This window comes from Pan troglodytes, chromosome 16 (genome assembly GCF_028858775.2).
Source record: "Pan troglodytes isolate AG18354 chromosome 16, NHGRI_mPanTro3-v2.0_pri, whole genome shotgun sequence".
Classification (NCBI taxonomy): Eukaryota; Metazoa; Chordata; class Mammalia; order Primates; family Hominidae; genus Pan; species Pan troglodytes.
Genome location: NC_072414.2, coordinates 35,377,221 through 35,402,411, shown reverse-complemented (window position 1 = coordinate 35,402,411; position 25,191 = coordinate 35,377,221). Strand labels below are relative to the sequence as shown.

The 25,191-nt window shown below is 43.5% G+C and overlaps 2 protein-coding genes across 15 annotated transcripts in view; one reads left to right on the top strand and one right to left on the bottom strand.

Moving 5' to 3' along the window:
• TP53BP1 (tumor protein p53 binding protein 1) overlaps positions 1-17,193 on the top strand; it is a 103,310-nt gene extending 86,117 nt beyond the window's left edge. For 5 of the 7 annotated variants that reach the window (XM_063794873.1, XM_054667473.2, XM_523062.8 and 2 more), the window contains 10 exons: positions 2,326-2,597; positions 3,277-3,426; positions 3,716-4,146; positions 8,013-8,204; positions 8,619-8,834; positions 11,069-11,284; positions 14,662-14,756; positions 15,307-15,506; positions 16,315-16,460; positions 16,837-17,193. In XM_063794873.1, coding sequence (XP_063650943.1) covers positions 2,326-2,597; positions 3,277-3,426; positions 3,716-4,146; positions 8,013-8,204; positions 8,619-8,834; positions 11,069-11,284; positions 14,662-14,756; positions 15,307-15,506; positions 16,315-16,460; positions 16,837-17,024 — 2,106 coding nt within the window. In that variant the 3' untranslated portion in view covers positions 17,025-17,193. Of the gene's footprint in view, positions 1-2,325; positions 2,598-3,276; positions 3,427-3,715; positions 4,147-8,012; positions 8,205-8,618; positions 8,835-11,068; positions 11,285-13,876; positions 14,025-14,661; positions 14,757-15,306; positions 15,507-16,314; positions 16,461-16,836 lie in introns of those variants that run through there. The other 2 variants (XM_063794875.1, XM_054667474.2) reach the window with 1 other exon arrangement.
• Positions 17,194-17,311: 118 nt separating this feature from the next.
• Positions 17,312-25,191, bottom strand: part of TUBGCP4 (tubulin gamma complex component 4) — a 36,663-nt gene continuing 28,783 nt past the window's right edge. For 7 of the 8 annotated variants that reach the window (XM_009428884.4, XM_009428883.4, XM_016927022.3 and 4 more), the window contains 5 exons: positions 24,169-24,346; positions 22,527-22,661; positions 20,575-20,691; positions 19,821-19,960; positions 17,312-19,172 (listed from right to left, as the gene is read on the bottom strand). In XM_009428884.4, coding sequence (XP_009427159.2) covers positions 19,160-19,172; positions 19,821-19,960; positions 20,575-20,691; positions 22,527-22,661; positions 24,169-24,346 — 583 coding nt within the window. In that variant the 3' untranslated portion in view covers positions 17,312-19,159. 8 annotated transcript variants of the gene reach the window in all.

Genomic DNA, 25,191 nt, shown 5'->3' with positions numbered 1-25,191 from the left:
ATCAAGTTAAAATAGGCCACTGAGAATGATGACAGAAGTAGGAATGGGGAAGGTAGAGAGGCTATGAAGCTAAGGTCTTCATGCATGAGAGAGGGTGATTTGGAGAATGTTAGTGGATAACAACTAGGGAAGGGGTGAAGATAGTTTTAAGGAAGTGGCAAATAGTGGTTTTGAAGGAGAGGAGGTGGGGAAATAGAAATGGTCTGTAAATGGCAGTGGGGAGCAAGGAGGTATCTCATCTCAAAATTCTTGAATGGAGGTTCGGCTGAAAGAAACCAGTCTCTGCTAGAAAGAGCTGTAGGAGATGTGAGATGCACTGGGGATATCTAGGATTTATTCACTGAAGGCAGAGAAATGGAGGGAAGATCACAGATTGTTTTGGATCTGTTGAATTTCAGGTGTTTGTGGTAAATCCAAGGGGAAGACTAGTAGAAATTTGTATAAGCTGAGTCATCATTGTATTCTTGGTAGCGAGGTAAGGATGAGTGTGGTGAGACTGACCAGGGAAAGCATGTGAGAGTGAGAAAAGGAATAAAAACAGAGTCCTGGGAAATACCGATTTTTAAAGGAACACAAAGAGAAAGAGGAACCCAAAGAAGCATAAATAGAAGTAGCCAAAAAGGTAGACTGAAAGAAAGAGAAAAGTACTTTTATGGATTTTAAAGGAGGAGAGATTTTCAAGAAGGGAGGGATCAGAGATAATTATTTCATCATTTTATAGTATTATCTAAATGTATATGTATGTGTGTCATTATATACAGTCTCCCCATGGGGATTTTTTTTTTTTTTGAGGTGGAGTCTCACTGTGTTGTCCAGGCTGGAGTGCAGTGGCACAATCTTAGCTCACTGCAAGCTCCATCTCCCAGGTTCACAAGTGATTCTTCTGCCTCAGCTTTTCGAGTACCTGGGAGTACAGGAGTGCACCACCATGCCCAGCTATTTTTTTTGTATTGTTTTAGTAGAGATGGGGTTTCACCATGATGGCCAGACTGGTCTTGAACTCCTGACCTCAAGTGATCCACCTGCCTCTGCCTCCCAAAGTGCTGGGATTACAGGCGTGAGCCACCATGCCTGGCCTCCCAAAAGGAATTCTAAACTCTTTGAGGGAAGGATCTATCTTATACATCTCCATATCCTCTCTGGCAATTAACATAATATTGCGTGAACATTCTAGACTAGGAAGGCAGATGTGTCATACTCATGCTATAATTTCTCTATGCTGTGCCCATAGCGAACATTGCTGATTGGTCTTAGAATCTTTTCCCACTAAGTCTGGGATTTAGCCTCCAGAAGGCTTCTTAAAACTGAGCACCAGGCAGCTACTACCAATTTATCAAAGTAGGCATCCGAGATAAAGCCAGTTTGACTTTCTTGTAGTCTATAGATACTTATAACCTTTTTGTCCTTCATTTTTCCAAATGGTAATACTATTTTAGCCTTTTTTGTTGTTGTTGTTGTTGAGACAGGGTCTCATGCTATCACCTAGGCTGGAGTACAGTGGCATGATCCCGGCTCACTGCAGCCTTGACTTCCAAGCTCAAGTGATCCTCCCACCTTAGCCTCCCAAGTAGCTGGGACTACAGGTGTGCACTCCCACGCCTGGCTAATAGTTTTATTTTCATATGGAGACCTGTTCTCACTATGTTGCCTAAGGTGGTCTCAAGCTCCTGGACTCAAGCAATCCTTCTGCCTTGGCCTCCCAAAGTGCTGGGATTACAGGCGTGAGCCACCACACCTGACCCCTATTAGCCTATTTTTGCATATACTTTTCTATTGCCTTGATCAGTTATTGAAAGGTAATGTAAAATAACCAATGTCAAAACATGTAATGCTGTCCACTGTTAATGAAGTACCTAGAAGGGCTCCTGACCACTCATTTTCTCCTCTCACCTGCCTACCTCCTTCCCTGTCTTCTCTCAGATAAGAATTTACTTCTGTCGTCTAGGTTAGAATCTTTGCTGGTAGCCAGAGGTTGTGAACTTATCCAATAAAAAGATAAACTCTTTCTTACCAATATAGTACCATCTTTATTTTATATTTTATTGAGATACAGTATAGTCCCATTAGAATGAACAATTCTTCTCAGAATCACCTGGGGGAGAAAAAAAAAGAACAGATCCTAAATGTTCAGTTCAGTGGCTTTTGAAAATTTTATCTAACCACTACTCAAAACAGATACAGAACATTCCCATTATTCCAGAAAGTCTCCTGATTCTCACCTTTTTGAATTATAATTTTGTGCCATCTGTAGGATTTTCCAACCATCATATTAGCATTGTGTTATTATGGCATCTTTTATCTTCTGTATCTATTTTTTCCTTGCAGGAGACTGAAGAGCCAATTGTAGAGTGTCAGGAGTGTGAAACTGAAGTTTCCCCTTCACAGACTGGGGGCTCCTCAGGTGACCTGGGGGATATCAGCTCCTTCTCCTCCAAGGCATCCAGCTTACACCGCACATCAAGTGGGACAAGTCTCTCAGCTATGCACAGCAGTGGAAGCTCAGGGAAAGGAGCCGGACCACTCAGAGGGAAAACCAGCGGGACAGAACCCGCAGATTTTGCCTTACCCAGCTCCCGAGGAGGCCCAGGAAAACTGAGGTGCAGACAGGGTCTCCAGAGAGAGAGAGCCACAGCAGGGGCAGGGTTGCTGACATTTTAATATCACAGGAAAAGGGGAGTAATGGGAAATCCCCCATCCTCCATTAAAGATAAATCAACTTCCCCCCTTCACTATTTGCCCTCTTCCTGTTTTGGGTTTGTGTGGGAAGTAGGGTGGAGCCCTGTGGCAGGTAGACTTCATTGGCAAAGCAGCCCCTGAGAAAATGTAGGTAACAGGGGAGGGGACTTTTGGGAATTTATCGTCTGGTGGGCACTGCTTCTACCACAGCCTTTATATGATTTAGTTGGGAGTACAGGAAGTTTGGGATAGTAGCCCAAACTTAATGCATCCCCTAGCTTTTTTAATTCTTTGCAGGTGTCCAGAGCCTAAAGTAGAGGAGAAGGCATAGCAGAAATGGGGTGTGCTGTTTTTGCAGCAGCAGTAGGAAGCTTTGTCAGAGGGAATAGACTTACATGAAGGAGAATGTCCCTTACTTGTTATCCCACGCTCCCCACTCCCTGCATGAGATTTTGGTGGTGGGTGTGTGAACCAGCTTCCTGCTGCCCCAAAGGCTCAGCACATGTAGGCCTGTCATGTAGTCTGAGGGCAAAGGGGAGACTTTGTGAAGAAAAGATTCAGTAGCAGGTGCTATCAGACTAACTTGTCTTCATTCTCTAGTCCTAGAAAAGGGGTCAGTCAGACAGGGATGCCAGTGTGTGAGGAGGATGGTGATGCAGGCCTTGGCATCAGACAGGGAGGGAAGGCTCCAGTCACGCCTCGTGGGCGCGGGCGAAGGGGCCGCCCACCTTCTCGGACCACTGGAACCAGGTACCTGGGTAGTGTAAGATATACTTAGTCTGTTATTCAGAAAACAAGGGAATGGAGGAGAGGGGAGTAGAGAGTTTGTGGGGTGTCAGGAGGGAGAAGAGGGGCCATACTGACTGGGGAGTGGGCAGGGATCAGAGTGAGGCCACAGAGAGACCAGGCTCATGCCTGTGATGGGGTTTTTAAAGAATGGGCTGAGGAGACCCATGGACAAAGGAGTGGAAAAATTGGTAGATATATACTTCTGTGTTCTTGTTCTCACCGCCTTCTCCTATCCCCTATCTCTCTTTAGAGAAACAGCTGTGCCTGGCCCCTTGGGCATAGAGGACATTTCACCTAACTTGTCACCAGATGATAAATCCTTCAGCCGTGTCGTGCCCCGAGTGCCAGACTCCACCAGACGAACAGATGTGGGTGCTGGTGCTTTGCGTCGTAGTGACTCTCCAGAAATTCCTTTCCAGGCTGCTGCTGGCCCTTCTGATGGCTTAGATGCCTCCTCTCCAGGAAATAGCCTTGTAGGGCTCCGTGTTGTAGCCAAGTGGTCATCCAATGGCTACTTTTACTCTGGGAAAATCACACGAGATGTCGGAGCTGGGAAGTATAAATTGCTCTTTGATGATGGGTACGAATGTGATGTGTTGGGCAAAGACATTCTGTTATGTGACCCCATCCCGCTGGACACTGAAGTGACGGCCCTCTCGGAGGATGAGTATTTCAGTGCAGGTAATGAAAGAAGCAGAGTTTGTAGAGATTTTTTTGTGCCTTGGGGCAATAATACTCTGTTATGTTAGTAGTTACCAAGACATTACTTGGTACTTTTCCAGTGTCTCTAAAGTCAGAAATTTCATTCCTACAAAATTGGTTACTCTTGCCACTGACTTTTCTGTTTGTTCATTTGTTTTTGAATAAACTTATTTTGGAATATTTTAGATGATTTACAGAAAATTTGTGAAGTACAAAGTACTGCTAGTACAGAGAGTTCCTGTATACCCCTCATCCAGCTTTCCCTATTGTTGACATCTGGTGTTAGTATGGGACGTTTGTCAAAACTAAAAATCCAACCTTGGTGTATTACTATTCACAAAACTTTAGACTTTATTTGGATTTCACTAGCTTTTCCATCATGTCCTTTTTCTCTTCCAGCATCCAACATTGCATTTAGTCATCACATACCCTTTGGTCTGCTCTGATTTGTGGCAATTTCTCAGTCTTTTGTTTTTCATGACCTTGACAGTTTTGGGGAGTCCTGGTCAGGTATTTTGTGGAATGTCCCTCCATTTGGATTTGTCTAATATTTTCTCATTAGACTGGAGTTATGGGATATTTTAAAAATAATGCCACATAGATGGCTGGGTGTGGTAGCTCATGCCTGTAATTCCAGCACTTTGGGAGGCCAAAGCAGGGGGATCACTTGAGGTCAGGAGTTTGAGACCAGGCTGAAACATAGTGAGACCCTGTCTCTCAAAAAAAAAAAAAAAAAAAAGTAACATAAATTAGCTGGGCATGGGGGCACATGCTTGTTGTCGTAGCTACTCAGGAGGATGAGGCAGGCGGATTGCTTAAGCTCAGGAGTTTGAGTCCACAGTGAGCTATGATCATGACACTGCACTCCAGCCTGGGAAACAGTGAGACCTTGTCTCTTAAAAAAAATATGCCACAGAGGTGAAATGCCCTTCTCATGTTATCATATAAGGACCTGGGAAGGTTTGTGATGTATCCACATGACATCACTGATGCAGGATGTTAATCTTCATCACTGGTTAAGGTTGTATTTGCCAGATTTCTTCACTTTTTTTTGAGACAGTCTCACTCACTCTGTTTCCCAGGCTAGAGTGCAGTGGCGCAATCTAGGCTCACTGCAACCTCTAGCTTCCGGGTACAAGTGAGTCTCCTGCCTCAGTCTCCTGAGTAGCTAGGATTACAGGTGTGCCCCACCACACCTGGCTAATTTTTGTATTTTTAGTGGAGACGGCATTTCGCCATATTGGCCAGGCTGGTCTCAAACTCCTGAGCTCAGGTGATCTACCTGCCTTTGCCTACCAAAATGCTGGGTTTGCAGGCGTGAGCCACTGCAAGAGAGGGACAGGTGGCCTTCTCTAAAGTTAGTGTTTTTCCCTTTCCATACTCTCTTCTTTTTTAAAACTTAGCTACCTGCTTTGATTGGAACCCAGTAGGTGATATTGAGATATTTTTGCTTAGGGAGAAGTTTTTAGTGCTGTGTCTGTATGACTGCACATCTACCACTTATTCTCTGGTTTGAAGAACAGTGCCTTTTTATTTTTGAAGTAGGTAATATTGGTGATAGTGAGAGGTTTATGCTTGTGGTTATGCTTGTTGTTATTGTTTCATGTGCTAGTTCTTTGAATATATTGTCTCCTTTCTATGGAAATAATTTGAAGATACCTATTTATGTTGAGTTTGTCATTTAAAAACATCTTTCTGAGGACTTTTTGAACATGGATTGGGATATAATGGGGGAAAATGGCTTTCTTTCTATCTTTTTTTTTTTTTTTTTGAGACACAGTTTCACTCTGCCTCCTAGGCTGGAGTGCAGTGAGTGGCGTGATCTTGGCTCACTGCAACCTCTGCCTCCTGGGTTCAAGTGTTTCTCGTGCCTCAGCCTCCCGAGTAGCTGGGTTTACAGGCACGCACCACCACACCTGGCTAATTTTTTTGTGTGTTTTTCGTAGAGACGGGATTTCGCCACATTGGCCAGGCTGGTCTCGAACTCCCAACCTCAACTTATCTGCCTGCCTCAGCCTCCCAAAGTGCTGGGATTACAGACGTGAGCCACCATGCCCAGCCAAAAAATGGATTTTTTTTTTTTTTTTTTTTTTAAACAGAGCCTTGCTCTGTCGCCCAGGCTGGAGTGCAATGGCACGATCTCGGCTCACTGCAACCTCCGCCTCTGGTGTTCAAGTGATTCTCTTGCCTCAGCCTCCCAAGTAGCTGGGATTACAGATGCATGCCAGAACACCTGGTTAATCTTTGTATTTTTAGTAGAGACAGGGCTTTGCCATCTTGGTCAGGCTGGTCTTGAATTCCTGACCTCAAGCCATCCACCCGCCTCAGCCTCCCTAAGTGCTGGGATTACAGTAGTGAGCCACTGCTCCCGGCTGGAAAAATGGCTTTCTGTTGGAGTCCATCCAGGCTTCTCTTGTATTTGGAATCCTCTGAGTAATTGTTGTTTGCCCTTTGTTCATTATTAAATGGGCCACTTCACCTTCTAGTTCTGGATAACATTGTTAGCTATATATGGGATCAGTTGGGAGTAGCACATGGATTGGGGTCTTTTATTGTGACTCATAGTTTGTATGTATCAAATGCATTCGTTCTTCTTTCAGGTGTAAAGCTACTCTTAGGGGTTCATATTTGGCCTTTTAAAGACGGAGTTCTGTAACAAGAGTGAACTGTGGCATCAAGGTGTGGGGATTCTGTGTCCCATTTCTTGAGGCTGTTTGCTCATGTCAACACTAGACTACTTCTAGTAGCTCTTCATTAGTGTGAAGTATATTGTTGGCCTTGGGCTTCTTTGTGTTTTTGAGGGAGTCTTTGTGACTTAGTTTGGGGATAGAGATTTAAGCTAGGAGATGAACAAGTAAGGGAAAAGGGAGTGATTCCACAGGATAGAGAACCAAGGCTTGCTTTCTCTGTGTTATTTTCCTTGGGTGGGGTAGGCTCTGGGTTTCTTTTAGCTCTTCATTCAAGCATAGGCTAATGGGTGAGAAGAAATTGGACCCTTCTGTTTATAGGAATGAAAAAATATTCATAGTAATGCCTTGTTTTTGTATTGTATATGTGTGTGGGGGTGGGGGGGTGTGTATCTATAGCTATAGTATGTGTGTGTGTTGTAAATTGTTTATTCATTGATAGGAAGAAGTGTTCTTTTTCACAGGCTTAGTAATGGGTCCTGCCCAAGATCACACAGCTTGGTGGCAGCAGAATTAGGCCTAGGCTCAGGTCTCCTGAATTATAGCTTAGTTTCCTTTTACATCCCATATTTTGTTCCTTCTAACATAAAGGCCTTATCAGGTTTTGAATCAGAGCAGGAAAGTAGATAATAGAGAGGAAAATTAGGTAGGAGAGGCAGGATCTGTTTTTTCCTTTCTTTGCTCTCTAATTTTGCTACACACACAGAGAGAAAACACACACATGCTGTCTCTCTTAGAATGATGTCATTTTTCACCTACAGCTTAACTCAAGACTTACTACTCAGCCTCCCAGGGAACCAAGAAGGAAATGTTTAGAAGTTATAATGGAATTGTTAGGAAACCACATGCCATTTCACTTCATGGAAATCATTTGAACCACCAGCAATCCATAATGGCTGTCTTTGGGAAGCTTTATTTTATAACTAAAGGCTACCTTCTGTCAAGAAACTTTCCTTGTCCTAATCCCAGTGTAGTAGCTACATATATCCTAAGTGTTACTGTTTGGGATTGACAACTGGAATTTTGTTAAGTCCTAACTTCAGTCCACTGTTGGATCTCTAAATTCCCTAACTCAGGCCTGCTTTACAGAGCCCTTGTGAGAGGGTGCTAAGGAGCCTAAGACAACAGCAAGCTTCTTTTATGCTTTCCGCCCCCCAGGAGTGGTGAAAGGACATAGGAAGGAGTCTGGGGAACTGTACTACAGCATTGAAAAAGAAGGCCAAAGAAAGTGGTATAAGCGAATGGCTGTCATCCTGTCCTTGGAGCAAGGAAACAGACTGAGAGAGCAGTATGGGCTTGGCCCCTATGAGGCAGTAACACCTCTTACAAAGGCAGCAGATATCAGCTTAGGTAAGACTTTTGCTTCCTGAACAGCTGCTTTTGGGCTCCTGTTCTGCTTACAGTGGGAGGAGATTCTGGACCTGTCAGTAATGTTTCCCTAACTTTTATTATTCCTATGTGTGGCTTCTCAGATGGTGATGAGCTGTCATTTTCTAGAGCTACTGCCTTACCTGTTTCCTTCTTAGTACCAAACAGAAAGTCCTTAGGGTTTTTCTGTCCTCCTCAGTTCTATAGGGGACTAAACACATTTCAGTCATGGCAAAGACTAGATAAAAAATATGGCCTTAAAAAGAAGCTTCTTGGCCTCATGGGAAGTGGGGGAAGGAACACTGTGGTGTCTGAATCAGGGTCTGCCCAGTTTCTTGGAGTTCAGGGCCTCATACCATAGAGTTTGACCAACCTGTTTGGCTTATCCTGCCATAGACAATTTGGTGGAAGGGAAGCGGAAACGGCGCAGTAACGTCAGCTCCCCAGCCACCCCTACTGCCTCCAGTAGCAGCAGCACAACCCCTACCCGAAAGATCACAGAAAGTCCTCGTGCCTCCATGGGAGTTCTCTCAGGCAAAAGAAAACTTATCACTTCTGAAGAGGAACGGTCCCCTGCCAAGCGAGGTCGCAAGTCTGCCACAGTAAAACCTGGTAAGTGCTCCTTTTTGCCTCATTCTTCCTTCAGACCATGGCAGAATGCAGGGTCAGCTGCTGGAAAAATGGAGCTTAATATGTGGCAGTGGCCCTTCTGTCCTGCTATAAAGTCGGGGTCCTGCCTAAGACCACAGGTGATATTCAGGGACAGCTCACTGTACCCCTCCTCCCCCATCCCCTACAGACTCTAGTGCGGGTAGATAGCAAGGCCAGAATTAGCTGAGTGTGGTGGCGGGCGCCTGTAATCCCAGCTCCTGGGGAGGCTGAGGTGGGAGAATCGCTTGAACCCAGGAAGGCGGAGGTTGCAGTGAGCCGAAATTGCACCATTGCACTCCAGCCTGGGCAACAAGAGTGAAACTTGGTCTCCAGAAAAAAAAAAAAAAAAAAAAAAAAAGGCCAGGACTTGATCACACCATTCTTTGACTACTGTGTGGGTTCTAGGAGGGAAAGGAGAAGTATTGAAATGTAAGCAGATTCAAAATAGGTGTAATTTCTCTTTGCCTGCACCATCTTCTTCCTGGAAATTCTGCTCCCCTCTCTCTTGTGCTTAGGCCCTGTAGCTTTCTCAGACTTCCTATTGAAACATGGCTGGGCATGGTGGCTCACACCTGTAGTCCCAGCACTTTGGGAGGCCGAGGTTGGGGGATCACTTGAGGTCAGGAGTTCAAGACCAGCCTGGCCAACCTGGCAAAACCCCGTCTCTACTAAAAATACAAAAAAATTAGCTATGAATGGTGGCACATGCCTGTAGTCCCAGCTTCTCCGGAGGCTGAGGCAGTAGAATCACTTGAACCCAGGAGGCGGAGGTTGCAGTGAGCCGAGATCACGCCACGGCACTCCATCCTGGGTGACAGAGTGAGACTCCATCAAAAAAAAAAAAAAAAAGTCATATTTCAGTATGCTCTTCCCTCTCCCCGTTATCCCCGAAACAACCCCTTTCCAGTCCTTAGCATTCAATAATTAAGAAAGGAGTTCATTCCATCTGTTGTTCATTGAGTCCCTACTGTGACCCAGGCCCAGCTGCTATGGGTTCAGGAGATTACAGAGGTAAAATCAGTCTATTCCCTTTTGGAACTTTCTCAGGCTAGCAAACTGATGAAACTCCATTGATTGTTACATTGTCCTGGCACCAGAGCTCCTTTTGTTTCCTATGTATTTGAATTGTGTTTCAGGGTATTTAAAAACAATAGTTCATTGAATATTTACTGTATGAGGCATAGCACTCAGTACTTCACACATAATACCTCACATACAATCCCTATGAAGTATAGGTGCTAGAAGGAGTTTTCCAGTTGAAGACTTTGAGGCACAGAAAAGTTGGCTAACTTTCCCAAGATGACAAAGTAAGCCAGGATTCAAACTTTGGTGGTCTTCACTTCTAATTCCAGCCTCGTTCATATAACGTCATATTGCCTCTGAGACTGTTTTCTTGCTCCTGGTTTTATTTTAGGGAGGCATGCATGACCTGTCTGTCATCTTAGCCTCCTAATGAACCTACGATTCAGCTTCTCCAGGTCAGGTATCTTTTTTTTCTCAAGGACTTATTGGGGGCACTCTTGGCATGGGTGTTCTGGCTGGCTGGTTCACTTACTTACCCAGGTGTTGAAAACTAATTCAGTTGAGGCAGGCTATTTTGATGTGGCACCATCTATGTGTAAAAACACTTTATTACCAAGTATTCTCTGCACCATTCTGGTGACGGTCAGTGATGGGGTGGGAGGATCTATCTACAAGGGGCATTTCTTGATAATAAAAAAGTGTTGGGTTTTTTTTTTTTTTCCAAAGGCTGCTTCAAAATATCTCATACCCTGGGGGAAATCAGAGCACGGGACAGAGAAAGTGGGCTGAAGATTTCCAAACATTTTTCACTCTTACCTACTATTTCTTTGTATTAGAACCACCTCTTTCTTCAGATGACCTCAGAAGTATTTGGTGTGGCTATATGGAAACAATACTTGGTTAATTTTCATTTATGAAAACACTGTATACATTATCATGACTGTGTAAAATTTAAATATGTAAATTTCTCTTTGTTGTAAATTTTATCCTAGGCTGTTGGCCATTTAGAATGGTTGGCCATTGGAATGGTCTTTGGTTTCTGGCTCAGATAAGTTCATCAGGACAGTGCCTGCCCATCAGGTCATGCTTGGTGCTGGGGCCTTTTGGTGTTAAGGCTTTTGCTGAGGCAATGGTGTGTATCCCTCTAGTAACTGTGCCCTTGTCCTTCCCAGGTGCAGTAGGGGCAGGAGAGTTTGTGAGCCCCTGTGAGAGTGGAGACAACACCGGTGAACCCTCTGCCCTGGAAGAGCAGAGAGGGCCTTTGCCTCTCAACAAGACCTTGTTTCTGGGCTACGCATTTCTCCTTACCATGGCCACAACCAGTGACAAGTTGGCCAGCCGCTCCAAACTGCCAGATGGTCCTACAGGAAGCAGTGAAGAAGAGGAGGGTAAGGCCTTAGGAAGCCCTGGGAGCTCTGACACATAGGCACTTCTTTCTTTTCCAGTCACTTATGAGCTGGTGGTCCCCCTGTTGTATGTAGAGGAGGCAAGGCAAGTAGCAACTGGGATCTTGGTCACAGAAATTACTCTGTATCCTGCTTTTTAACAGTTTCTAGACTGTTTTCACAAAATTCCTCTCAGTGAGTGGTTCCTGAAAACAATCCTGTGAGGCAGATGGGAGATAGATCTTATCTATTTTATGGATGAGGAAACAAGTTTGGAGAGGTTAAAGGTTAAATAATTGTGTTTTTTTTGTCCACAATAATGACAAACCTGTGACTAGAGCTCTGTCATTTTAGCCTACTGCAACCATCCAAGTCAATCAGGTCTGAATGCCCTGCCATCTTCCCCATTTGCGTTCTATGGGCATCTGCTAGAGCAAACCCATGTGGAGGGTAAGGTTCATTCTCCTGAGGTCTAAGACTGGGACTGTGGGGTGCCTGGTTCCTCAGGGTGATTGCAAAGAAACAGCTTCTAGGCCTTTTCAACTCTTATACCTCTCTTTAACCTTAAATTAAATCTGTACATTGCATTTATTTCTGTGTTGTCTGTTAGTTTTTGAAGGAAGGCTGCAGTGGGTAGAGGTCTGAAAAATGTGTGATCTAGGAGAGGGAATGAGCAGATATAAATGTATACACTGTAAATGTGACTGACAGCAGTATCTGAATGTGTCTGTAAAGGCTAAAGGTCCAGATGGAATGATGTTATACAAGTTAGAGTTCTGACTAATGTTGTCTTGCAAAAGGGAATTGAATTAGGCAACATGGTTGTCATAATTTGCACCACTGGACATCTGTGAGGGTTGGCATTTCAGGTGTGTGGATGACTCTTTCCTAATTAACCAAAACTATATCTCACCGACTGCAGCCATGTGTAGATATGTGCAAGGACATGGAAGGGATGATCAGGGGCAGGCTTTGGTTTGGGAGAGTTGGGCTGTGGGAGTGAGTAGATGTGGTGTGGTGGGATTTCAAGGTCCAGTGTTTGCAACACCTAGCTTGTCAAACAATCAGATAGGCACAGTGGGAATAAGGTATTTGAAGAGTTTCCTGGACAGGAAAATTGGGAGTCTTTTGAGGATTCTGCATAGAGGCGTGTCATGGCATTAAAACAGTGGTCATGGTCATGGGTTTTTTTTTCCCCCTTTTACAATATTGCTGGACTCGAAACCAGGACTTCACAAGGCAGCTGTATAGATGTTTCGTTTGTTGCTTGGTTCAGCATAGTCAAGAAAGCTGACTGGTATGAGATGCAGGCTGTCCAGTTTCATTAAAATCCGTGTGCCTGCGTGAGATGTAATAAAACTCTACTCATAAAAATAAAATGAGGCATTTGGACAGTGTTTTTGAAGGGATCTCCAGGTTTCTGATAGACAGTGTGGTTATGGTGAATGTGTCTTTATGTTGGTGCCTTCATCCTTGGGCACAGCCCAACAGTACCAGAATCCTTGATATTTTCAGTGTATGAGAATGCTTGGGGGTTTCTCAATCTCAAGAAGGCGGAAGACATCTAATACTAAAACAATCCTCTACAGAATTATAGTTTTTAAGAAACTGTTTGGTAGATGTTACAGATAAATAGGAATTCTTAGACACCAGCTTACAACAGGAGCTCAGTAAAATATTTAAATTCATTTTATGAGATATAGTTATTAATAAGTTTGGTACCTAATCTTGTTGGGTGGCACACCATCAGAGATCCTTCAGACACAGGGATTGACCCTGGAGTTGGGTTTATTTAGTACCTTCATACTTGATTTAGATGGCACGATTAACAACCTATTCATTTTAGCATCTGGCTGGGCAGGGCACTTATACCTCAAAAATGAAGAAATTGGAACCCAGACTATTTGAGAAAAATTAGAGAAACACACTGCCTAGACAGGGTAATACTTCATTAGACAAATTAAGGAAATATAATTAGGGATTAAAATCTAAATAGACCAGTCCTGGATTAAGCAGACATAAAGTAGAAGTCTTGAGAAAAATACAGGACTGTAAGGGGTGTCGGCAGTGACTCAGCAGTAGAATCTTGGTGCTGAAGATTGTGACATGCTATATTGAGATAGCAAAAGGGTGCTATGACAAAGCTGAGAAATAGCCCTGCTGTATTCTGAGTTTCTTATAACCATTTAGAGTTTCTGTTTTGGGATTTCAATTTGAGAAGAATGTGGAGAATGCTGAATCAAGAAAAGAGCAGTAAAAGTGAATAGGTTGGCTAGTCAGAACTAAGTGGAGATGGAGACCCCTGACCTGGGGCCTCAGCGGTGCCTGAGCTCCTCCAGCAGACAACGAGGGCACTGAAGGGGGAGCCGTCACAAGGGATCTGCTCTAAGTTTTACTACTGGGTGTGAAGGGGAAGGGGAGTGGTACAGGCATTGAACCTTATGCACTGGATTGGGTTGGGTTTTAAAATTTGTGATAAAAATTTCAGTTAATTAGAACTTAATTTCCCAAAACTCCTAATTAACTAAAATCTCTAATGTCTTGCTTTTCTTTTCTTTTTTTTTTTAATGTGTTATTTATATATGAGAGGAGCAGATGACAAGAAAACAAGCTCAAATTAGATATTTGGTCAAAAGAAGCAATTTCTAATTGCCTAGGGTCATTACAGCTTCAGCCTCATCTCTCATATCTTCTACTTCACTCTCAAGACTATAGAGCAGTCATTGGTGTTCAGTGTCCTGAGGTACTTCAAGATCATCAAAGGTAGATAGTTTTCAATAAAAAGGTTGAAACAGGATTTTCTAACCTTCACTTAATCAGTTAAAATTTTAAAACCATATTTCATTGAGCATTCTGGTTTATTAAAGTTTTAGTTGTACAAGGGGATAAAAGGGCTGATGCAGTGGTTTATAATAAACCCTTCATATATAACTTATAAAGTGTTCATCAGCTATTCATCTCCACAGAAGGCAGAACTAGAGGAAATGGGGTTTAGTTTTCAACAGGAAAGATTTAGGATAGACACAAAGGGAACTTCCTGATGGTAAGGGTTATTCAAGTTGGAATATGTCACTGTGGGAAATGATTGTGTTCCCATCCCTATCAACAGTCCGGTGCAGGAACCTTTGATGTTTTTAGGTCTAGGACCTACCTCCAGTCCTCATCTTCCCATTCCCTCCTACTCTTGTCCCTCCTTTTGGCAGCATTTTAAAGGCCTCAAGATAGATCTCTTTCTGACCCATGGGGAAGCCCTTGGCCTGTCTTTGGGGACACACTGTTGTGGATAGCTGGGGAGTGGAAAAGGCAGTAAGAAGGAGGCATAAGGTAGCAAATAAGAAAACCACTCAGTAATTATTATCTTGGTTTTTTTTTTAATATAGAATTTTTGGAAATTCCTCCTTTCAACAAGCAGTATACAGAATCCCAGCTTCGAGCAGGAGCTGGCTATATCCTTGAAGATTTCAATGAAGCCCAGGTGAGGAGTTTCTTTGTGTAACCTAATATAGTGGCAATGATAAGAGCCAACTTGCTGTGTTGAGAAGAGGCCTGGGAGGGGTTGGGGAACCTGGATAAAGTAGCCAGAGATTTCAGGAACTGAGAAACTGCCAAAATGTTTTTGCATGAAATAGAATTTTTGTTGTGTATAGGGAAGAGAAGGTAGGACCTTGGGTTAGTTAATAGCTATGGTTCTGTTGCTGCGACAAAAGAAGATTGATGTTTATGTTTAGCAGTAGAAACCCCTATTAGGGTTGCTGATTTTTAGCCTGAAAGGCTGAGTTCATAGGTCTTGGTTGTCCGTTGAGGATTTAGGTCCTCAGTATGCTGCAGGTGAGGCAGAGAGAACATCTATGGAAATTACTTGGGCCTTCCAGTGAGAAGAGTGGCCTTGGGCAGGATAGACTAAATCACATTTTGGGTAGTAGTTGGGAGTCTTCAGATCTGCTCTTCATGGCTCATTATGGCTGCTGCTTAGGAGCTTTCCACAGAAGTCACCAAACCCATTGGCTCTGCTTCTTTTCTTCCAGTGTAACACAGCTTACCAGTGTCTTCTAATTGCGGATCAGCATTGTCGAACCCGGAAGTACTTCCTGTGCCTTGCCAGTGGGATTCCTTGTGTGTCTCATGTCTGGGTCCATGATAGTTGCCATGCCAACCAGCTCCAGAACTACCGTAATTATCTGTTGCCAGCTGGGTACAGCCTTGAGGAGCAAAGAATTCTGGACTGGTAAGTATTTGAAGCCCATCCAGAATTGTATAGGCAGGAAGACAGCAAGCTTTGGAGGGAAGAGAATCTAGGTGAGAGAGTAAAGCTTTCTAGAAATTGGTATGTCTGTGGGATAAATTTGAGTGGGTTTGAAATGACTTCAGGAGTTTATCTAGTTTATTTCCATAGGTTACATTGGCTAGGAACCTTTTGCAAATGTGTGAAGATTTGTATATAGGTTCAATATTCTCAACCTGTAAAGTCAGAGAACTAAGTTTTAAGCAAGCATTAAAAATATATAGGCTCAGGAGCATGATTTGGATTATTCTCAGCCCCAGAACAAACATGGAAATTAGAAAGCCAGGAATGCAAGGAATACAGATCATTCATAGAAAGAAGGAAGAGAAGGGGGACCCTAATATAGGGCTTAGTTTTTTGAGATGAAGTCTTGCTCTGTCACCTAGGCTGGAGTACAGTGGCACAGTGACGACTTACTGCAGCCTCAACCTCCCAGGCTGAAGTGATCCCCCTACCTCAGCCTCCCAAGCTGCTGGGACTACAGGCACTCGCCACCACACCCAGCTAATTTTTTTGTTGTCTTTCGTAGAGATGGGGTCTCACCATATTGCCCAGGCTGGTCTCGAACTCCCAGGCCCAAGAGATCCAACCACGACAGCCTCCCAAAGTGCTGGGATTATAGGCTTGAGACACTATGTCTGATGGGGCACTTATTTTTGAAAGCATTCAGATGTACATGAGTCCCTTTGCAGAAAGGCAGTTTGTTGGATATTACTTGTCATGCTAAGGTCCTTTCCTGTCTCCTTCATAGGCAACCCCGTGAAAATCCTTTCCAGAATCTGAAGGTACTCTTGGTATCAGACCAACAGCAGAACTTCCTGGAGCTCTGGTCTGAGATCCTCATGACTGGTGGTGCAGCCTCTGTGAAGCAGCACCATTCAAGTGCCCATAACAAAGGTACCTGAAAGTGTGTGTGTAGTGTCTTTGTTCCAGGGATCTTCTTAGACCTGTAGGTGTTAGGCCTTGTGGTCCAAGGCTCAGGCCTAATAGGTTGACCGTATCCATGTTTCTTAGAGAAGAAAAGTACCACCTTCAAGAGGTGAGTCAACATAAGTGAAGCACTGGACGTATATTTGTTAAATATTTCTACAAGGTCAGCACATAGTGATTATAACTAACTCTGCCTTTGGTCATGATCAGTAGCAGTGTGTTTGACATAATAGGGCTTTGGTTTGTGCAGAGTGGGATGTATTGGTTAGAATCAAATCTCTCTTTCTAATGGAGGGCTAAGTTGAGTGTCCTTTCCTCCTTCACTTTCCCTTGCTCCTTGCAGATATTGCTTTGGGGGTATTTGATGTGGTGGTGACGGACCCCTCATGCCCAGCCTCGGTGCTGAAGTGTGCTGAAGCATTGCAGCTGCCTGTGGTGTCACAAGAGTGGGTGATCCAGTGCCTCATTGTTGGGGAGAGAATTGGATTCAAGCAGCATCCAAAATATAAACACGATTATGTTTCTCACTAAAGATACTTGGTCTTACTGGTTTTATTCCCTGCTATCGTGGAGATTGTGTTTTAACCAGGTTTTAAATGTGTCTTGTGTGTAACTGGATTCCTTGCATGGATCTTGTATATAGTTTTATTTGCTGAACTTTTATGATAAAATAAATGTTGAATCTCTTTGGTTGTAGTAACTGGGATTTCTTCATCTGTTTTTTTGAGCTTAATCTCAGCACAAATGACAAGACATAGTACTTTCTCTGAGTCTTTCAACAGGCTTATTCACTTACGGAGGACAGCTGGCCAAGGAAATTGAAAAGTTAAGAGTGAACTTTATTCTGTGGCATCATTCCCAAAAGGTTATTCCAGGGTGTCTAAAATGCTATGCTTGCAGAAACTCAGTTTAAGGTAGGTGAAGGCCCAGATTAACAGTTGTGCCAAAAGTTGAGTGGAATTGGGCACAGCTCTGTTTCCTGACAGTTAAAAAAGACCTCATGCTCTCTCTCTGAGCTGAGATCACAGCTCACCTGTGGGTACTCCCCAACTCTTAGAGCTAAAGGGAGAACGAAAGGACCAACTGCCATGAAGGGACAGTGACCATAAGCTTGATGGAATGACCTTCCTTAAGATAAACATGGGAAGCACAAGTGAGAACACCTGGAAATGTTACACGTTCTAGTCAAAGACCCAATATTATTATTATTATTGTCACAATGGCTGGAAGCAGTTCCTTCCCTTCCTCTGGCATCACTGATCCCTGCATGGCTTCTCAAAGCAGGGGTCAACAAGGTTTTTTTCTGTAAAGGGTCAAAGAGTAAATATTTCAGGCTTTGTGGGCCATTTGATCCATCACAACTACTCGCCTTTGCTGTGAGGGCATGAAAGCAACCATAGACAATGAGTAAACAAATGGGCATGGCTGTGTTTCAGTAAAACTGTACAGAAACAGACAGCAGGCCATAGTTTGCCAGCTCCTGCTCCAGAGACAGCAGTGGAAAGGGTGATCTTTAGTTGATAATAGCAGGGAATAAGGTTGTCAGAGCTTCCCAGTGTGTGTAGAAGATGTAGTGATGAAAACCAGATGCAGTGACTATAACCTGATGCCAGAACACTGCATTCTTTTTCAGTTTGGAGGGCGTTGTTCAGTGAATATTTCTTTTTACTTACACTGATATGAATATTGATTACCAGTGATGGCTGGGCCATATTAAGATAACTTCAACCCCTATGGTTTGTGTAAGATGGGTAATTGGGCCTGCAATCTTCAGTATTTAAAAATCTAACAACTTGATATCAGTTTTTTCTTAAGGACCTTTTTCTTGGAGAATAATACTTTTTTTTTTTTTGAGACGGAATTTCGCTCTTGTTGCCCAGGCTGGAATGCAATGGCACAATCTCAGCTCACTGCAACGTCTGCTTCCCAGGTTCAAGCAATTCTCCTGTCTCAGCCTCCTGAGTAGCTGGGATTACAGGCACATGCCACCACACCTGGCTAATTTTTGTATTTTTAGTAGAGTCGGGGTTTCATCATGTTGGTCAGGCTAGTCTCAAACTCCTGACTTCAGGTGATCCGCCCGCCTCGGCCTCCCAAAGTGCTGGGATTACAGGTGTAAGCCACCATGCCCGGCCTAAGAAATACTTTTAAGTATATTTTCATTAGCTAGAATTGCCCAATCTGTGTAGGTATAAATTACTTGGTATAGGGAGAGAGAAAGCCTATCTTACCTGTTGCTTTCTTACTTGGTGGTAACGTCCAGCAGTTAGTCTATTTAATTACTTTTTCACATATGAACCATAAAATATTTAACTTTCTGCTCTATATTGTTTGTTTACCGCTGTATCTCCCACAGCTTGAACAGTACCAAGGTACGTAGTAGGTGCTCAATAAATGACTATTGAATAAATGAACATATCCAACAAATGTTCTCAATGTAAAGGATCAGAGATGCCACATGTTCTCCTTGATGGGACAGACCCTTCCACATGGGAATGATGGGAAGGAGCTGTACTCCTGGATGTTCAGTAACTGCTTCTAGGAGAAAAGGTAGAGTCCTATCACTAAGCCGCAGATATTTGTGTGTGGCTAGAATGGGATGTTTTGAATCTTCTGTTACAACCTTGGGAACGTGGCTGTTATTTCAATTTATGAGCCAGAAATTTTCACATCCCGAAACTACAAAAGAGAAAAAGAGCCTTATTAAGTGTCATGCTTTCCCAAGACTACCTTCAAAGAAATATGAATCAGGACAACCTGTGATCTAAATAATGTCATCTTAAAACTGAAGAGTTTCTTTTGACTCTTCTGCTACAATAGCTTAGAAAAAAATCTGCTTGCAGACATTTTAGAGAGAAAGGACAATGAAGTGATTTTCTGAATGGGAATGACAGACCTCTGGGAAGCCAGCTACCACTGAATCTCGGTATCAGTTTTTTTAAAAGTTTAGAGTTAGAAGGGGTGGTCGCCTCCTTTCACAGATGCGGAAGCTAGGGACCAGCAAGGCGGGGTGCCCACGGCTGCACAGCTAGTTCATATCAGAATTGGGAGTGGAAGGCACACTGCCTCCCAGCATAGCAATACATAACCTAGCAAAGGACTTAACACCTATCTCACTGTCAGGTTTTTTAGTATTTTATGATGATGATGACTTCTACTGAAAATAACCTTCATTAAAATTATTAAAGATGGTCACACCTCTATCTCTAAGCCTTACTTATAAAATGAGGGTATTTGGACTAAAGTCTTCTTCCAGTTCTAGAATTCTACAACTCATTAAAAAGCCACCTTAAAAAGTCTACTGAGTTACCCAAGGGTTGCTCCTACCTGCCCAGAGTTCCACCAGCCTGGGTATAGTATTTGTTATAATCTAGTCGTAACAGTAGTTGAGCCAAATCTGAGTTGATCTGATGATTCCGAACACTGGAGAGAATCTTGAACAGGAGTGAAGACTGGCGGCTAAAGCCCTGCAGAGAGAAGGACTCAGCTGTCATTCCACTTCAGCTCACCAACTCTCCATATGGAGGATGGGGGCGGAGGGAGGAGTTTCTTGGAAAAGCCTTGTTCAAAATTCTACAGAACCACCTGGCCTTCCCACATTCCTATTTCTATTAGTTCCTAAAATGACTTGTACCAAATCCATACATGCATGACTTCCTATGAAAGTACTCTTTCATCAGTAGGAATTTAGTAGCTGGTTTCCAGTTAATGTATTTTGTCAAGTACTGGGGTTGGGGAGAACCCGTTTTGATTACAAGCAGATAATTATCTCAGTGAGATGGGGGTTAGTTCAAGGAAGTAAGGAGGGGGTAGGATGTGAGGAAGTTAGAACAACCCAATGCTTATTTGATGCGCTGAATAAACTATTCAGGACTGAACTATTTTTGAGCACTGTGAGGTGGCACAGTAATTACCTGCTTCAAAATCAACTGATACCAACATTTTTATCTTTGTATCTTATCTCTGTACGTGTGTGTATTGAGGAAATGCTTTACTGACTCAGAGGAAAGATCATGAATTCTCCATTGGCAAAACCACCTCTGTCCTTTCGGCAAGGCTGCATACTTCCAGGCAGACGCACCTTCACGAGAATGCTCAGCTGGGCGGCTCCACGCTCATCCAGTGGGCCTAGGTTCTGACTGACCAGCGAACAAAAACTGTGACAGAGATCTAGGATTTCATTCAGGCAGTGAAACACCTACCCGGGAAACAGAGTTGGCATTAGGAAAGGAAGGAAGGTACATCCATGAAGTTAAAGTTTTAGGAGAACAGTCTAATTAATAGCTGATCTAATTAATAGCTGACCTCCCAAATCTGAGAGGATAGACACTGCCACTTGCAAGGCCTGCCAGCCCCTCAGACGTACAAAATGTGTAAAACAAATGCATCCTTTCCTGGCTAAGCAAGTATTACTCTCTTAGCCCTGCACCAAACCTCCAATCTAGCCACATTTAACTCTTCATTTCTTAGACCCGCAGAGTGTCTTCCTGCCTCTGAGCTGTGAGTGTTGTTCCCTTTGCCCGGGATGCTCTTGTTTTTAATACCAGTTCAAGTCCCACTCTCTCAGTGAAGCACTCCCTTCCCCACTATAGCCTTTAGTGAACCCTCGTTTCTTGCTTCTTTATTATCTGTACTGTTGTCCACTTGGCAATTGTTCAGGCCTCTGTGTTGTTACTGATTTTTGTATGTATATATATATATATATGTCTTGTTTTTCCAACTAGATTGTGAGCTCCTTAAGGGCAGAGCCATGAATTATACCTCTTTGTATCCCCAGTGCCTTGCATACAGTAAGCACTCAATAAATATTTAATGATGATGACCTGCTCTGATATTCTGCTTTTTCCTATGGATACATCTATGCCACATAAGGACAGCATCCACCCATCACAGTAGTTCTTGGCTGTTTTCAACCAGCCCTCTGGAGTGGCATCTATTAATATATATCTTACTCTTCCTGGTACAGCAGAAATAGCCCTAAACACCAGAACATTTTTAAAAAGTCTGTAACAGCTGTGCTGTAGCACACTGAGGAATAACAACCAGCTCATGTCAGAGAGGAGGCATAACCGTTACATTAGAAACTACCAGAGATCATTTCAGTCTTCCTGTTCTTTATCCTGGAATTGGAACTAGCTTGTGAGCTTTAAAAAAAATTAGTACCTGGGTCCCACTATTACAGGGATTCTAATTTAAGTGCTCTGTCACCTAGATTTTTTTAAAGAGTCCCGATGATTCCAATGTGCAGCCAAAGTTGAAAATAACTGCCACGAAGGAGACATATATGTACTTACAGAAACACATACATAGATCGAGAGAGAAACACTACTCTAGTTGTCTATGAAAAGAACTTTCAAATGACTGATCCATCCTGGTCCAAAAGATTTCTAAGAACGTGAACTCTATATGCTTTTCATTGGTTTTTCTGTATTGTCAGCAAGAATTTTGAGTTTCTTTAACTCCTGAGGGTTTAAGCACATAATTCTTTCATCTGTAGCTGCTCACCACACCCTGTATTTCAGAAATTCAAAGACATCTTAGGTCCCGTTTAACATGCCTTTTTAGTTTTGCTTTACACATTCTTTTTTTTTTATCTGCTCCCCCAAGACAGAATCTTGCTCTGTTGCCCAGGCTGGAGTGCAGTGGAATGATCTTGGCTCACTGCAACCTCTGCCTCCTGGGTCCAAGCAATTCTCCTGCCTCAGGCCTCCCAAGTAGCTGGGATTACAGGCGCGAGCCACCACACCTATTATTTTTTTTTTCTTCTGTATTTTTAGTAGAGACAGGGTTTCACCATGTTGGCCAGGCTGGTCTTGAACTCCTGACCTTGTGATCCGCCCACCTCGGCCTCCCGAAGTGCTGGGATTACAGGCATGAGCCACCATGCCCCGCCGCTTTACACATTCTTAAAAAATGTTTTAAAATGGACTTGAATAATTGCTTAATGATGGTTTCGTATCCTGTCAACTCAAAGTGCCTAAGGGAATGGTCAGTGGTAGAAGCAGTCTGAGGAAACCAATGAGCCTTACTTACAGGTTTCAATAGGATAAAGGATTGAGCCAGCAAATTGCTCAGGAAGTGGTCATGAGCCAATCGGATGCTTTCAAAGTCTCGGGTAGAATTGATCTGATGAAGCAGCTGGGAGAACTGAGACTCCAACACATCTACCTGATAGACATTACAAAAAATTTTAGCACTTTGCATATTCTAAGCACTTGAAGACATTAAGATGCCTGACAGATTGAAATGAAAATGCTTTGCCTCCACTCATCTTCCTTCTAACCAAGTCACATTAAGGCTGACCAAAGACACCCTTATATTGCCCAGCCTTGTAGGAAGTTATTTGCATAATTCTGAACCCCCTCCCTCCAACGTCCTGGCTGACCACTCTCCCCTGCCCCATCCTTTTCTCTTTTTCCTTTTTTTTTTTTTTTTTTTTTTTTGAGATGGAGTCTTGCTCTGCCACCCAGGCTGGAGTGCAGTGGTGCAATCCTGGCTCACTGCAACTTCCACATACCAGGGTTCAAGCAATTCTCCTGCCTCAGCCTCCTGAGTAGCTAGGATTACAGGTGCCCGCTACCACGCATGGCTAATTTTTGTATTTTTAGTAGAGAGGGGGTTTCACTATGTTGGCCAGGTTGGTCTCGAACTCCTGACCTCAGGTGATCTGTTTGGCTCAGCCTCCCAAAGTGCTGGGATTACAGGTGTGAGCCACTGCGCCCAGCCTCCCCTGCCCCATCCTAATCCACTCATGGCCACATTCCCTCTACTGACTGACTTGGTCACCTACAGGATTCCAGAAGTTATAGCAAACAATAAAAATAAGGGGCAAGTCAACAATAAATAATAGATTGTTGATGAGGATTCTTTAAAATGCCTTTAAGAGGCTGGTGTGGTGGTGGTTCATGCCTATAATCCCAGCACTTTGGGAGGCAAAGGCAGGAGGATCATTTGAAGCCTGGAGTGTTTTTTTTTTTTTTTTTGGAGACGGAGTCTCACTCTGTTGCCCAGGCTGGAGTGCAATGGCATGATCTTGGCTCACTGCAACCTCCACCTCCCAGGTTCAAGCGATTCTCCTGCCTCAGCCTCCCAGGTAGCTGGGACTACAGGCAGGTGCCACCACGCTCGGCTAATTTTTTTGTATTTTTAGTAGAGATGGTGTTTCACCATGCTGGCCAGGCTGGTCTCAAACTCCTGACCTCAAGTGATCCGCCCATCTCAGCCTCCCAAAGTGCTGAGATTACAGACGTGACCCATGACACCTCGCTGAAGCCAGGAGTTTGAGACCAGCCTGGGCAACAAAGTGAGAATCCATCTCTACAAAAAATAAAAACAAACCAGCTGGGTGTGGTGGCATATATCTGTAGTCACAGCTACTTGAGAGGCTGAGGCAGGGGGATCACTTGAGTCCAGGAGCTTGAGGCTTCAGTGAGCTATGACTGTACCACTGCATTCCAGCCTGGGAAACAGAGAAAGACCCTGTCTCTAAAAAATAATAAAATAAAATAAAATGCTTTTTTTATTTTAAGAAACATGCTTGGTGATATAACTCCTGAATTTTCCCAAACCCCACCATTTTATCAAATACAAACTTGTAGTCCCTATTCAATACTCCCTGCCAACCTCCTAGACGTTTTTCCGTACCCCTTCCTTCTACTCATCTCTTAGCACAGACCTGGAGATAGTACTGAAGATTATCCACCAAAAATGCCATGTGATTTCTTAGGCGCCACTTGATTGCATCAGTCTGGTTCGACTTGAGGTGCTTGCGCTGCATTTGTAGGGCCCAGCAGTGCTGCAGCTCAGCTTGCACCCGGCGCACACTCAGTAAGTACTTAAAAACAACATTGTACCTAGGACAGAAATAACAGGATATTCAAGACAAAAATTTCATCCCCTGCACTTCCCCCACATGACAGACTCTAGGACTTTGTGCCACCCACTCCTCTCACAAACAGGCAGTAAGGAAAGAGTGACTAGAGATGTAGACAAATAAATTATAGTTTATTTATACAATGGAATATTATATAGCAGTCGAATGAACTCCAGCTATACAACAAGATGAGACCCCATCTCTGCATTTTTTAGATAACTTGGGAAATTTCAATGTGGACTGGATATTAGATTATAATAATCTTTTTGAATGGTTGACTCGTGTTGCTTCTCATATTCAAAAACATGATTTTTGAATGAAAAAGGTAAATCACAAAAGATTACATATAGCCTTTTCTATAATTCTTAAAGCAGGCCAGGTGTGTTGGCTCATGCCTATAATCCCGGCACTTTGGGAGGCCAAGGCAGGAGAATTACTTAAGCTCAGGGGTTCAAGACCAGCCTGAGCAACATAGTGAGATGCCATCTCTACTAAAAATTAAAAAAATTAGCCAGGTGTGGTGGTGCCCACCTATAGTCCCAGCTACTTGGGAGGTTGAGGCAGGAAGATTGCTTGAACCCAGGGTTCAAGGCTGCAGTGTGCTGCCTGGGCAAGAGAGCAAGACCCTGTCTCAAAAAAAATAGTGTGTTATGAATCAAGGATTATGATGAATCTGATTCTCTGTCGCTGAGAGCCGAAAGAAAGTAAAATAGCTTCCCTCTGAGACAGACTCCCGCTCCTGCCTCCCTGCAAGTTCAGGTGCTAACTGCTTAATGCTGAGACTCCATACTTAAAAGACACACGGGAAGAACAGCTGATTCCTGG